At 44.4% G+C, this 13,284-nt stretch overlaps 1 protein-coding gene across 14 annotated transcripts in view; it reads left to right on the top strand.

The window, feature by feature from the left end:
• The window catches only part of mecom (MDS1 and EVI1 complex locus), a 131,990-nt gene that overhangs the window by 95,462 nt on the left and 23,244 nt on the right, over positions 1–13,284 (top strand). For 13 of the 14 annotated variants that reach the window (XM_029445577.1, XM_029445572.1, XM_029445570.1 and 10 more), the window contains one exon: positions 7,833–7,967. In XM_029445577.1, the coding sequence (XP_029301437.1) occupies positions 7,833–7,967 (135 nt within the window). Of the gene's footprint in view, positions 1–6,347; positions 6,485–7,832; positions 7,968–13,284 lie in introns of those variants that run through there. The other variant, XM_029445578.1, reaches the window with a different exon arrangement.

Below are 13,284 nucleotides of genomic sequence, written 5' to 3'. Positions count from 1 at the left end.
CATTTAGGGACTTTCATCAGAACTGTGTGCAACATTTAATTATGTACTTAAAATAACATTTCTAGTTTTTCACACGTGAGGATTTTGGTCTCTTGTGATAAATGTGTGTAAATGTGTAAATGTGCATCGCCTAGCTCTATCACGCACAACTTGTGATTCATATTGTTATGAGTTTCAAATATTCATATAACACGATCATAAAGTCACTTTTGTAGTTTCATATTTTTTGTTTTGTCGCTGAGTGTTTATGTGTTTGTGTGTGTGTCCGTGCATTACTCCATGTGTGTGTTCCTGCAGGAAATAGTGCCCAAGCCACATTTTAATGAGACGGTTGGTCTAAATACCAGAAGCATGGTGTACTGGCAGCAGCATCAGCATGTGCCCTGTACTCAGCAGTGCAACAAGCTCCCGGGTTAAATATAATCCCAGCCTAACTCAGGGGCCTCTTTGATGCTACTGAAAGCCAGTGAAGCCTTTAATGGGAGCCACTGCGTGTCCCTGTGTTATGTGTGAGCTGCTCGGCTTTCCTTCGTTTTAGGGTTGTTGCAACTGATTTGTTGTTTTCAGAGTTAATTCTGACTTTAATCATGCCCACATACACTGAGCTGACCTGTGTGTGTGTGTGTGTGTGTGTGTGTGTGTGTGTGTGTGTGTGTGTGTGTGTGTGTGTGTGTGTGTGTGCTGCGTGTGCGCGTGTAAACCTTTTTCTTTACCTCCGCATCGAGTAAATTGACTTTTTCCTCCAAAGGCATTGCTCTGTCTATAAAAACAATGTTAACTGCTTGTACGTTTGTTCAAGCTTAATTAGGTTAATTGTAAATATAACATTATTACTGAGAGTTGTTTTATTTAACCTGCAGTCAGCGTCTCCTAAATGTATTCCTCCTTTTATTAATATGATCTTAGCAGCCTGCTTTATATTCAGTCTTTTCTGCTGCGGCTGCTACGATATTTAATATATATATTTATCACGGCAGCTCTTTCTCCTGTCACACTGAACAAATGTAACGTCTGTCTGATATCCGCCCCGCATTAAAATATTAGCCTTCCAATTGGACACGGTATATGAAAAGCAGATTGTGGTAGTGGCAGCAGCGCCCCGACTTTAAACGTGAGAGGAGAGCTCAATAAATGTAATGAATGTGTGACACTTGAACATCTGAAGTGCCGTGTTCAGTTGCATAGCCCTTTACCTCTTGTACATAAAAAGCTCTTTTAAAGATGATATCTATGAGCGTTTTAGAGCCGATTTGTTCACCCTGCGGCGACCGGCAACATGCTCTAATTACCTCCCCCCCCCCCCCCCCCCCTTTCTCCGGCTTGGCTGGAGTGGGTTGTTTAAGTTTCCAGGCTGTCCCATGCGTATAGGAGCTGTGTGCCCGCTAAATTTATGCTTGAAAAACGTGACCTTTGACTCTTGTGCAGCTTTATCGCACCCCGAAGCCCACATACAGTGTGGCCCTGTATGCTGAGGCTCTGCGGAGGAAGTGTCTGTGATTACCTACTGCCTGTACTACGTTCTGTACATCACTGCCCTCCTCCCCCAGCCTCACACCCTCTCAAAGCCCCCCAATTTGCTGCAGCCACATTCCAGGCCTGTTAAAACCAATTATCTTTAAATTAACTTTTGAATATTGCATAACATCCAGCAGTTGTACATTCACACACACTGAGGGACCATTGAATATCACATTTATTCTAATTAACTAACCACGCTGGAGATATCGCTGTATTTATTGGCCCTGCATAAGCGCTTTTTAATCCAGTGCTTCTGCAGCACAGATTCTGTTATGTTAATGTTTGAATGTAAATCCTGTAAGTATGTTTCTCTCGCTCTCTTTACTGCTCTGCAGTTTAGGCTAGCAGATGCATTTTAATGATGAAAAAGCACAATACCCCTCTCACAGGTCCTGCTCTCAACTAGTAAATGAAATGAGATCATTTATGTCTCCTCATAAATCCCCTCAATCGAGCATCATGTGGTGATGCCCTGCCTTGTTCCTGTATTGACACTTGTCTCTATTAAAGCAGTGAGACAAATGTGTCTGCTCTCATGGATATGAATGGACTCCACTAGAAGAACCCCCTGTTCTGAAAACGGTTAGTGTTGGGTTACAAATGAAATAAAGGATTTGTTAATATAGACATGCATGCAGTGCTCTGGCCGCCCCGTCACTGCGAGGAGCTGTCAGAGACAGGAAGAGACATTGCCAAAACAAAATGACTGGGTGCTAATTCAGCAAACACGCAGAGCCTGTTCCTCAGCGGCCACAGAATTTGTCAAGGAATCATCCCTCTCGCTGTCTCTCTGTCGGAATGCCTGGCTAACCCCCGGCAAATGAAAATAATCCAAAGTAATTAGAAGTGAGCTGGTCTGGTCCTGAGAGCCCCCGGGCGGCCGGGTAAACATGGCGGAGGGGCCAGTGGAAGGGGAGGTGGAGGGGGGCGCTGACCTTGTCCACATAAAGCAGTGATTTATGAAGTGCAGGCCACAGCAGCAGGGCTTCTGTCTTCTCCCGCAGAACCAAATTACTGAGGTGGAGATTAACACGCCGCTCACAACGGGCCTACTTCCAGACCCAAGGAAAAATTTTGTATTTACATTTTCCCCTTTTATTTCCTCTGCTCTGTTTTAATGGTAATTGGGCAACATGGGACACTCTCCTTTAATATAGGGACTCTAAGCTGCACCGCGCATGTCCGCTGCACCGTCCTCCGCTGATGGATGTGTTCATTAAAGAAAAAGTTGCAGAGTGTTGTGCAAACTGTTCGTTTGAGCTCTAAATGAGTTTTCACCACTTGATTGAATCGCCCCCGCGAAATAAAATGCGCGTGGAGGGGGGGCGAGTGTATAGGCTCCTCATGATGGAGGCTTAATGCAGCTTTTCGCCGGTGTCAATGGGAGGTCTCGCCGTGAATGGTAGAAGTATTTCATGTGGATTTGGCTGCGATATTTTCTTTCTCTCCTCTCTTTCTTTTTTCCCCTCTCTTTCCGCTCTCCTGGAGGATGTGCTGGAATGCACCACACAGGCCTACACAGTGTTTCCATGTGGCCCCTCGGCTGCAGCGGCGGGCTCTGCAGCTCGCTGGCTGGAGTCAGTTTGCAACCCACACGGGAATCCCCCCTCTTCTCCAGCCTGTCCCATCTGATTCCACATGGCTCGAGATGCAGCAGCAAAATCCAATTATTATTTTTTGAAATACCAGAATAAAAAAAAATTAAAAAAGATTCCTGCAAAGTTACCCAGAGGATAACAGGACAATGTTAGCGCGTGAAGCTCAGATCAAATACAAATATGAGGCTATTTGATCATAAAAAAAAATCTCCACGTTCATGTATGAATTGCTTTTTTTGCGTGACTGAACTCCTAAAACAAACAAGAAAGCCGCAAGCAAAATAAGCACGGGCCCATTTAAGCAATTTAACCTCCTTTCAAGAATTTCACAGCACTTTAAAGCCTCAGCACTAAACATTACGCGGATGCTGTATGTTTTAAGAGTCTCTTAAAGAAGTATGAAATGCTGTGTGGCATGATATAGTCGGAACTAACATACCCTGAAGCCTGTTTGGTTTGTAATTGGTTGATAAACAGCTTTTCCACACCGCTATTTAGTAGCTATGTCAAAAGCATTATGACAAAGGCATGGCATAATTCAGATAAAAACTGGTCTATTTCATCTCCCCACATCAGAACAGTGCTTATGGCGGATTGGCGAAATAAATATAAATTAGAGCTACGCCTTGCAAATCATTCTCGTGGGTTATTAACAAATGAACAAGCGTTTTAAATTCAACCCCATCGGTCTTTTCAGTGTAGATTCAAGAGCTTTATAGCCGCTCGTTCAGGTGATTATACGTGCATGCCCATACAGCTGAATCTTTCATGTCCCATCTAGCAATGTGACGCCTTAATGTAGATGTTGTGTGCAGCAAGGAAATAACCCCCTTCTTATTATAAGTCACAAAGCTGACTGATGGAGCAGACTGTTACAAACTGAGGAGAAATAAAGAAAATAAATGAGGCAATTTACTCACCCCCGAAATGTTACACCTCTAAAACTTACATTTCTGGAGATAAAATCTGAATTATAAATACAATATGCATCTTCTAATGTCTTCAATAGACACGTGGGACACCACATTTCATAGTGAATTAAACCCCGCTGCCCAACACCGACAAATACACTCCCATAATGATGTTTAAAAGCATCCATTCAAGAAATGTTTTTACAAAGTTCACTTCAGTTGAGCACGCCATCTCCTGACAGGGGGGAGAAGTACATGTCTTCTTGTAGCCAGACTTATGGGGTCCTGTCACTGTTACCCCACTTTACCCCCGGTGAAACCACAAACCCCCGCGTGTTTATCCTCCTTTTTCTCAGACATTTCCTCCTTTTCTTAAAAGAGGCCAGACCCCTCTCTCTATCGGGATCCTCGAGCAGACCCGGGGAGGCCGTGAAGCAATCACTTTCCCAGATTACTTGTATTTAATACACAATGCATCATAAAACAAATCCCTCATCCTGACAGGAAGAAAATAGAACAGCTCATTCGACTTGAGCTTTCCCAATTTATGGCTAAATTAAAAAGGCTTCCAACAATGGACAAGTCGAGGAGAGGCAGGAAATCAATGGCCGGGCGGACCGGGGTCTCTCCTCGGTTCTCAAGGAGCGCGAGGCGATGGGAATCGGTGGCGGGGTCCTGCCTTATTTACACATGATTTTTCCTGTCCTTCCTGCACATTTGCTCTGCGATTTCGTAAAACAATAGGCATTATCTGGGGTGGAAGGTCAATGTCACAGTGCGAGGTGTTATCCATCATGATCTGCTCTCATCAGCCGGAGCCTTGTCCTCTGCAGCTTTATGAGCTGCCTAATAAACTCGGCTCTCTGACAACCAGGACGTTTCTGTACCATTTATTCACATTATCGCTTTCAGCTTCACACATCGACAGAAACACAACTAACGCAGCACGTGCTGTCTACTTGTTGTAAAGCAGGTGCACAGAGAATTAATACTCAAGAATACAAATGTGTATTTGTATTACAAGGTTGATTCAAACACTAGCAAGTGGAGCTCGTGCTCTGTTTTAATCATCGCATTTATTTGATAAAAATATATGTTTTCATTTCATTTTGCTTATTGTGCGTTTGTGTGCGCGTGGTGTTGAAAGGGGAGATGTTGGGGAGGGAAAACGGACAATTATAGCTTCTTAACAACCTTCATTATTTTTTGTACAAGTCAGAGAAAAGCAGGTGATTATGTCAGTGTTTCCCAAATTGTGGCACCGGGACTTTGAATGGTCCTTATGGAGTTTCCTGGAGGTCCCCAAGAGGAACACTTAAGTATCTATTACGTTCCTCCCGTAAAGCAGCACACATAGAGAATAAAGTGACTGCTTTTATTATACTTCTCACTGTTAATATTGCTGTTACTCTAACATAACTCAGACTCAAAACGAAATCATAACATAGAGGTTAAAAAGAAGATTATAGAAAAAAAGCCTTTTGTTTTTGTTCAGGCTAATAATGTCATAAAATGGTCCATGAACTGGCGTGTTGTGAAAAAGTTTGAGAACACGTGGATAATAATACGCGCTTTGATGCTTCTGTTGGTTCATTAAAGTGTGCTGCCTGTGTGTAGTTCATCCCGACCTCTCCCTGACCCCGCTCACCCTCTCCAACCCCGGGCCCCTGTCACTTTAAAATTTACTGCGGAGAGGATTCGCTTCCAACCGGGGACAGAGGCGAAGACAGTCCCGTGTTTTGAGTCGCTTGTCTGCGGGCTGTAGGGACGGACGCGCTGGATCCTTCCGTATGAGACAATGCGTACAAGAGGAAACATCACACAAACTGTCCGGGACGCGCAAAGTAGTGGGCGATGCTTGAAACCAACCCCCCCTCCTTGAATCTCTCTGCTATCACATAGACGACACATCCCGACTGGCTGAGGAGGGGGGAGAGGAAGAGAAAAATGAAAAGTTGAATGGCTACTAGAGGACACCTGGGTGCGTCAGGACAGGAGGGGTGACAAGAGAGGAGCGGACGAGCCAAGCGAAGCGCACACAGTGAAAAGTTTGGAGCAAGTTGATGTACCGGAGGTGATTTAGTCCCGAGCCTGGGGTGTCTGTAGGACAGTGAGAGGAGGTGTACCGAGTCAGCGGTGAGACAATATAGTGAGAGAGGATTTACTTTTACCGAGCGCGCGGTGTCTGAGGGACAGTCGCACCGGCAGAAGGACTCGTCCTGCGGCTCGGAGAGCTGAAGAGGCACCGAGAAAAACAAAAGAACACCGGTGCTTTTTTTTTATTACCATGACGCAAATGTGGAGAACGCGCCGCAGCGAAGACAATTCCTAGTTTTATTCTTAAAGCTCGTTCACAGTTTTCTTTTATTAAAGCGGAGTTTTCATCACTTTTGCTCAGTTAGCAACGCACTTATTCTCCCAGGAGAGTTTAACAGCCGGTGCTAAAGACTTTCAACGGTAAGAGAAAACACATTATATGGATTTAAAAAAACACTTGAGCGATTTGAATTGAGAGCAAACAAAAAAAAAAGGTTAATTTTTCATTTGGTTGTAAGTTTGACTGTTAAATGAGTAAAATCCTGGAGCGCGTTTCCGCCTGATGTATCGGTGGAGCCAGTGTTAGTCCAGACAAAGGGCTTCATGCAAGCTAAATATTTATTCAGTGGCAGGTTATACAAAGGCAGATTTGTGACCCTGATGGAGATTCTGTTTTGCATCCAAACAATCGGCTCCGTCTTCGTAATTCTTATCACTCGCAATTTCCTGCAATTGATTTGCTCCCCAGTAAAGTTTACAGCTGCTGTGTAATAAATATGAACACATTAAAACAGCATTATATCGTTTACAATTCGTTGGGAGTAATTAATGTTTTGTAAACGATAGAAGATCTTCTGATTTGCATAATAATTCATTGTATTTATTGTTATTTTTATTTAGAAGCTTGAAGAGTAATACAATTGTTTTATTCGTTTGTTATTATTAGTATTACTATTATTACTATTATTATACAATATCATTAATGTTATTTTAAATTCCTATTTATAAAAACAAACAGTTAAAATCAATATATTAAATTTATTCGATAAAACTACATTTTCACAAACGAATTCAAACATCGTCTGAAGTTCATTTTAATCCAGAATAATTTAGCATTATATTTTAAAACAACATAATACCAGACTGATCGGTTGGAATTTGTTGCATCACATATTTGTTCAGTCTTGTTTCGTTTTCTTTGCAATCTTAATAATGAATAGATTTACAGGATATATTTAGGGGCCTTTGTATTTGTACTGATTTATCTTTGTTGAAAAACATATAAATAATATTGTTTTACTGCAATGGAAACGACATAATTCCTTGAAAGCTCCCTCAAGGGTAAACAAAAAGAAATGTCACAGATAAATAATCATTTTTATTTAGCTTTATTTCAGTTATTGTTTTTATTTCGTGGGGATAAAAAAAAAAAAAAAGAATGTTCTCATAAATTACTGCTGAACTGAAAATGATTAATACACACATTTTTAGATGATAGACTTTGTTTGAACTCTGTGTGTGTGTGTGTGTGTGTGTGTGTGTGTGTGTGTGTGTGTGTGTGTGTGTGTGTGTGTGTGTTGCACCACAGACCAGCTCCTAACATTTAACGAGTTTTATTTCTCTATGGGAGGTATGTGGTTAGTCAGTGTTTGGACACAGTAACCTGGACTGATACTGATCAAAGTCTGATCTCTCTCTCTCTCCCTCCCTCTCTCTCCCTCTCTCTCCCTCTCTCTCCCTCCCTCCCTCTCTCTCTCTCTCTCTGCAGATCTTGGACGGGTCAGGCCATGTAAAATTCTGCGTCGATGCCAGCAAGCCAGATATCGGGAGCTGGCTGAAGCACATCCAGTTTGCCCCTGCGGCCAAGCAGCATAACCTGACAGCGTGCCAGATAGATGATCAGGTACGCTGAGACACTCGCAGCCTGGCTGAACAATCTCAACAAAATACAAGATGAATATGATCTGAAGAAAAGAGAGAGAGAGAGAAACATGTGGATGACTTGATGTCAAACTCCCACATGGGGATGTGTGTGAGTCTTGCTGTCTGGCTGCACGAATCAAGTGCAACAGAGTCGTTCAGATGTTGTTGTTTTTTAAAACATAGCTGTAACGCCAGAAGGCCTCCCTGTATTATCCAATGGTTGTCCTGTCTGCATGCTGTTGTGTTAAAAGGTGTTATTGAGATCCAAGTCAGATAGTCCCATGAGCGGCTGGCCCACCCTGCCTCCAGTTCTCTCACACACACACACACACACACACACACACACACACACACACACACACACACTCAGCTCTCCCACACGCTGCACCGTAGAGACTCCTCGCTATCTGTGTGTGTTTTCACTCTGTAATTGTGCTCTGGCTTCTGCCGTGCGAGGACCACAGGGCAGGATCAGAAGCTGCCCGCCGAGATGATAGTTCCACACACTTCCCGGTCACGCTTGCGATATAAACTCTTAGATATGCCAGGAATGTCACAGTCCTTTTGCTGCTCACCTGGCTGTACAGGGAGGTGCGTGCTGTACACATGGGGGCCTGTTCACATCAGTAATCCCGTGGCCAGACGCCTCCTCTCCACAGACACACGCTGCAAGGCAGGAAGACAAGAGGCTAAACTTTATTTGACATGTGTATTGAGCATACCATGGCTTGACCCGAACGAAAAACATAATCTAGCCAGCGTGCTTGTCATCGCTTCTCACTGGTGGTCCACGCAGATTACTTGTGAAGTGTCACCCGCTGAAGCGTCAGTCAAAGGTTTGTGACAATAGAGTATTTAATAAGTCAATCCTAATCCAGCAGCAGCCGTGTCATTAAGTAAGAACATTTACATACAGATAAAAGCTGGATGCATCTTCTCAGGAACTTCCTCCACATGTATGATGTTCTCCACCTTCAGACAGAGCGCATCGCTCACGCTCTTCACAACAGACCGGGGGGGGGGGGAAGAATAAGAGAAGCTTTCCAGTAGTGCTCTCTTTTAAAAGAGACACGGGGAGAGAGCTCTCCTGCGCTGCCCTCTCTGCGAGGTGTGACTCGCTGTCAACACTGCGGTTCTGCTCGGGTGGCTGTGTAAGGCCCCCACAGGTCACGGACATGGCTATGATGAGGTGATTGTTAAGTATTACACACTGTCACAACACGGCACAATGTGCTGTCTTTAAGCCTTCCGGCCAACACTGTGTTTTTCAAAACACACTGTGGCGTCTCACAATGCCTGTCTGTACCTTTAAAATGAATAGACAGAAAGGGGGGGGTCTTGTAAAGCCGCTGTCAGTTTTTGATTCTGTGTGTGTGTGTGTGTGTGTGTGTGTGTGTGTGTGTGTGTGTGTGTGCCTACAGGGGCTTTTATGTGCATTGACTTGTTGTGAGTGTGTGAAGTGTTTCATTGTGTCTCTTGAGTGTGTACACACACCTGTAACTGCATGTGTTTCTACATGTATATATGTGTGAACTTTATTGTGTGTGTGCGTGTGTGTGTGTGCGTGCGTGTGTGCGTGCGTGTGCAGGACTGTGAATTGTTCATTGCGGTTTAGATGACTCCCCACGCTCCTCATTCCGAGCTGGAAATGTTAAAACACACAGTACCTGAGTCCAACAGGTTTTTACTGCCACAGAGAAGTGCTGAGTCTAAACCCAGCCTGAAACCACATATTACGCAGCCGCCATCACCTGATCTCCGCAGGCCGAGCGGCCCAGGGGCTTACATAATACTTGTTCTTTCAAATCTTCCCTCAGAACTAAATTTAAATATCAGCAGAGATGACTTGTTGCGTGATTTATTTGAAGACAGCGTCACACAACGACGGCAATTTCCAGGTGTGGTGGTCGTTATTTGGTCCTGGTTCTCTTCAAGCGCCAATTTAGCCCTGCCAGCGTGAGACTGGAACTGGCCTCCATCCTCTTATTTCTGACCCAGTTCTGTTTATCATAAAACTTTATGACCAATCTCAAGAGGGTGAGGGAGTGAGAGAGGAATGGAGGAGTGAGGAGAGGGAGGAAAAAGCCTGTTTTGTCTTAATGGAGGAGCTGTTCTCCTCTCGCTCGCGTGAAAAAAGATTTATGTCCTGAAACTTAATCAAACGGATTCTGCAGATAATAACAAAGAGGACGTCGGACTTTCTTAGTGTTATTAGCGTGAACAGTAAATCTTCTCTCACACGTCTGACGTTGGACAACACAGATTATCTCATTGCAAAGGTACATTTAAAAGAAGCAGGTATTTGGACTCGTGTCTGATCATGCTGCTCTCAGGAGAGGATTAGCCAGAATTAGCTGCACATTCAGTATTTTCACCGAATGCAACAAGGACGGCCTTTATTTGTGTGACCTTTCTGTTTTATTGCTTTATATATTTGACACTGTAGAGTGGAAAGCAACAGGAAAAGAGCAGGGGAAGGAGATGGCATGTGTCGCAGTGTGTGTGAGTCACACACATCTATAATTAATCCAGTGTGCTTTAACTTCCACGATTTAAATCCAGTGCTTTACAAATGAAAACAGCTCTCTGAAGAGATCCCATTAACTATAGTAGCAAAGTACTATAATGTTTATTTAGGTTTCAATTAAAAACTTTTATCAGCATTTAGAGAAAATAGTTAATGACAAAGAATCTTTTTAAGCTCATTGGCGATGATGAAGTCTTTTAAAGTCGCCCCGGAGACCTGCTGTTTGCGTCTGACTTCATCCTGTGACCGCCCGTGCCGCCGGCTCCCCTGATGTCCTCATTTGTTTGCCGATGCACTGAGCTGAACAACGCAGCCCACTTGCGCAGATCCCTCCACGATCAGCACGTTTTGCCGTTAAGATAATTAAGGGCAATTAGTGTTGAAAACCCCTCCACTGCGCTCCTCACTCTGCTGATTCAATTGAAAGGAAAATGGATTAAAAGTGTAATTAACATCATCCAACGAGGCCCCGAAGAGCCTTTCATAAGACGGTGCAGAGGGATATGAGCGTTAATCTCATTGTATTGATTCTCACTCAGTAGTGAGTGGGATGGAGTGGCCGAGGGGCATATTCACAACACAGCCCTTCATTATGTAGATACACTGGAGTGATTATAACTCACTGAGATAACAGCTGCTCAAGCAGTCCATGGAAAAAGAGGAAAAAAAATTCCCGATTTCACGGGGAAACGTTGTAAATAACACGATCATTCACACAACAGCGCTACTTATTGACACTGTATAGGACTGAAACACCTAAAGGCTCGTGTTGGAGAAGCAGGGTGTCTACCTGTCCTTCACCAGTGACCAGAAAGGGTCTGCTTCCTCTTAAGGTCACTTTCCCGCAGCTGACTCTAACAGGAATGTAGTGAAGGTGACAAACGTGCTGTACATGTTGCACGACCCTCCCGGGAAGTTCGCGACACACGTGCACAAGCTGCTGTAGCTGCAGAGCAGGTACACAGGTAGATAGTCTGTGAATATTGTAAATGATGAGGCATCTTCCCCTTTCCGTGCCTTTTTTTAGACGCGACTGTGGCTTGAGAAAAGCGGCACCCAGACTGAGAGTTCATTGTGGCAGGACAGCAGTGAATGGCATACCTGTCGAATGAGCTATGTGTGAGCGAGGAGTCGGCCGACAGGGTGCGACCGGGGAAACTGTGACTGTGTTTACTCTGCTAACGACTAATGGTGTCAAGGTAACAAGGTGGTCCGATTATAGCCTTTGATCCTGTCGTGGTTGTAACCTTTGACAGAGAGAGTGAGAGAGAGAGAGATAAGTAGTGAGTTCATACAGATAGAAAGGGAATAATTGATGGTTCCCTGGATACTGCTGCAGCACGCGCTAATGCATTAATGTGCAAACGTGCAGATCCAAGTGTATTACCAGAGAAGAAAAGGCTTTGAATGATTCCTGAAATCATTTCTTTGCGTTTGTTTTGAGTCAGAAACGACCTCGACGCCGAGGCGTGTGAACTCAGACACCCTGGCTATCTTATCTTCAGAGTCACCTGTTATTTTAAGCCACTGCTTAACTTCTGGCAGTCAGTGTGTGCATATAAGTGTGTGTTTGTTAGTGTGTTCATAACATGCTAAGGGTGACCCCCCCCCCAGGAGTCAAACCCTGCGTCCTCTGTTGCTGCTTTTTGGTTTGTGTGTGTGTGTGTGTGTGTGTGTGTGTTTATCTGTGGCGGCCCCTCGGGGAAGAGGTGGAGCTGCTGGGGGAATTCCCCCTCATATTCATAATCCACCTCCTGTGCGTGCTCGCCTGTGCACTTATGCTACCCCCAAAACACATCGTGTTGTGCGGCGAGTACGGTGAAAAGCAGCACCATATCTTTTATTGATCCCTAAAAGAGGGAGGTCAGAGGTCAGAGGTCACTGACACTTCATAGACGTTTGCTTCTGGTCTGAAAGACTCACCTTTCTTATTCTTATTTGTAAAACATACTCAAATGACAGACTTCCAGTTGCACTCCACCGTGAACTTGTACTCCCGCATTTATGGACAAAGTGGTTTTGACAGTGTCCATTAACTTTTATGTTGCGAGGCCTCGGTCCGCGCCCTGCTAGCTTTCCAGAGAGCCTCTCTCCTCGCTCTCAGTATCAGCCTCTCGGAGCGGAATCCCTGCAGACTCACACGTCTGTTTGAACCGCCGCTTGATTGTTTCTCAATCACAATATTTGCGTGGCCCTGCAGAGGTGACGGGCACGGGAAGGAGTGTGTATGTTTGTGTGTGTGTGTGTGTGTGTGTGTGTGTGTGTGTAGTTCCATCTATGTTCACAAGCATGTGTGTGTTCATGGTGTAGAAAGAGGTTAGAACAGTATGTCAGGGATTAAAGCTCCTGTCGGGACTCTCACAGTTCAGTTCCCTTTATTCTTTCTTTGAAACAACGGGGGGGGGGGGGGGGCACTGGACAATACAACTGCACAAAAAAAAGTTGGCAACTCTGTCTGTGGAGGGGTTAAATTAATGCACATTAGAAAAGTAAAATGCTGCACAAATGAAAAGAAGAATATGTGTTGTGTTACATTTGGTGGTTGAAATGTAATGTCTCTCTGGATAACTGTAATTACTCTGGTTAAGCCCTGTAATGGGAGTCAGACGTGTAGTGCCTGCCACCCTCCCACTGAACTTCTTGCCTGCTTAGACTTTCTCTCGTGCCTGAATTGAAATCCTACTGTTATGCTGTAACAAAGCTTCATCGGTCACTCTGCTCCAATCGCTCCTCAGTTACTGACCTGCAGGAGCTCTGCCTTGTTCAGAGC

This window comes from Cottoperca gobio, chromosome 13, assembly GCF_900634415.1.
Source record: "Cottoperca gobio chromosome 13, fCotGob3.1, whole genome shotgun sequence".
Lineage (NCBI taxonomy): Eukaryota > Metazoa > Chordata > Actinopteri > Perciformes > Bovichtidae > Cottoperca > Cottoperca gobio.
This window is presented reverse-complemented; position numbering and strand designations above follow the sequence as displayed.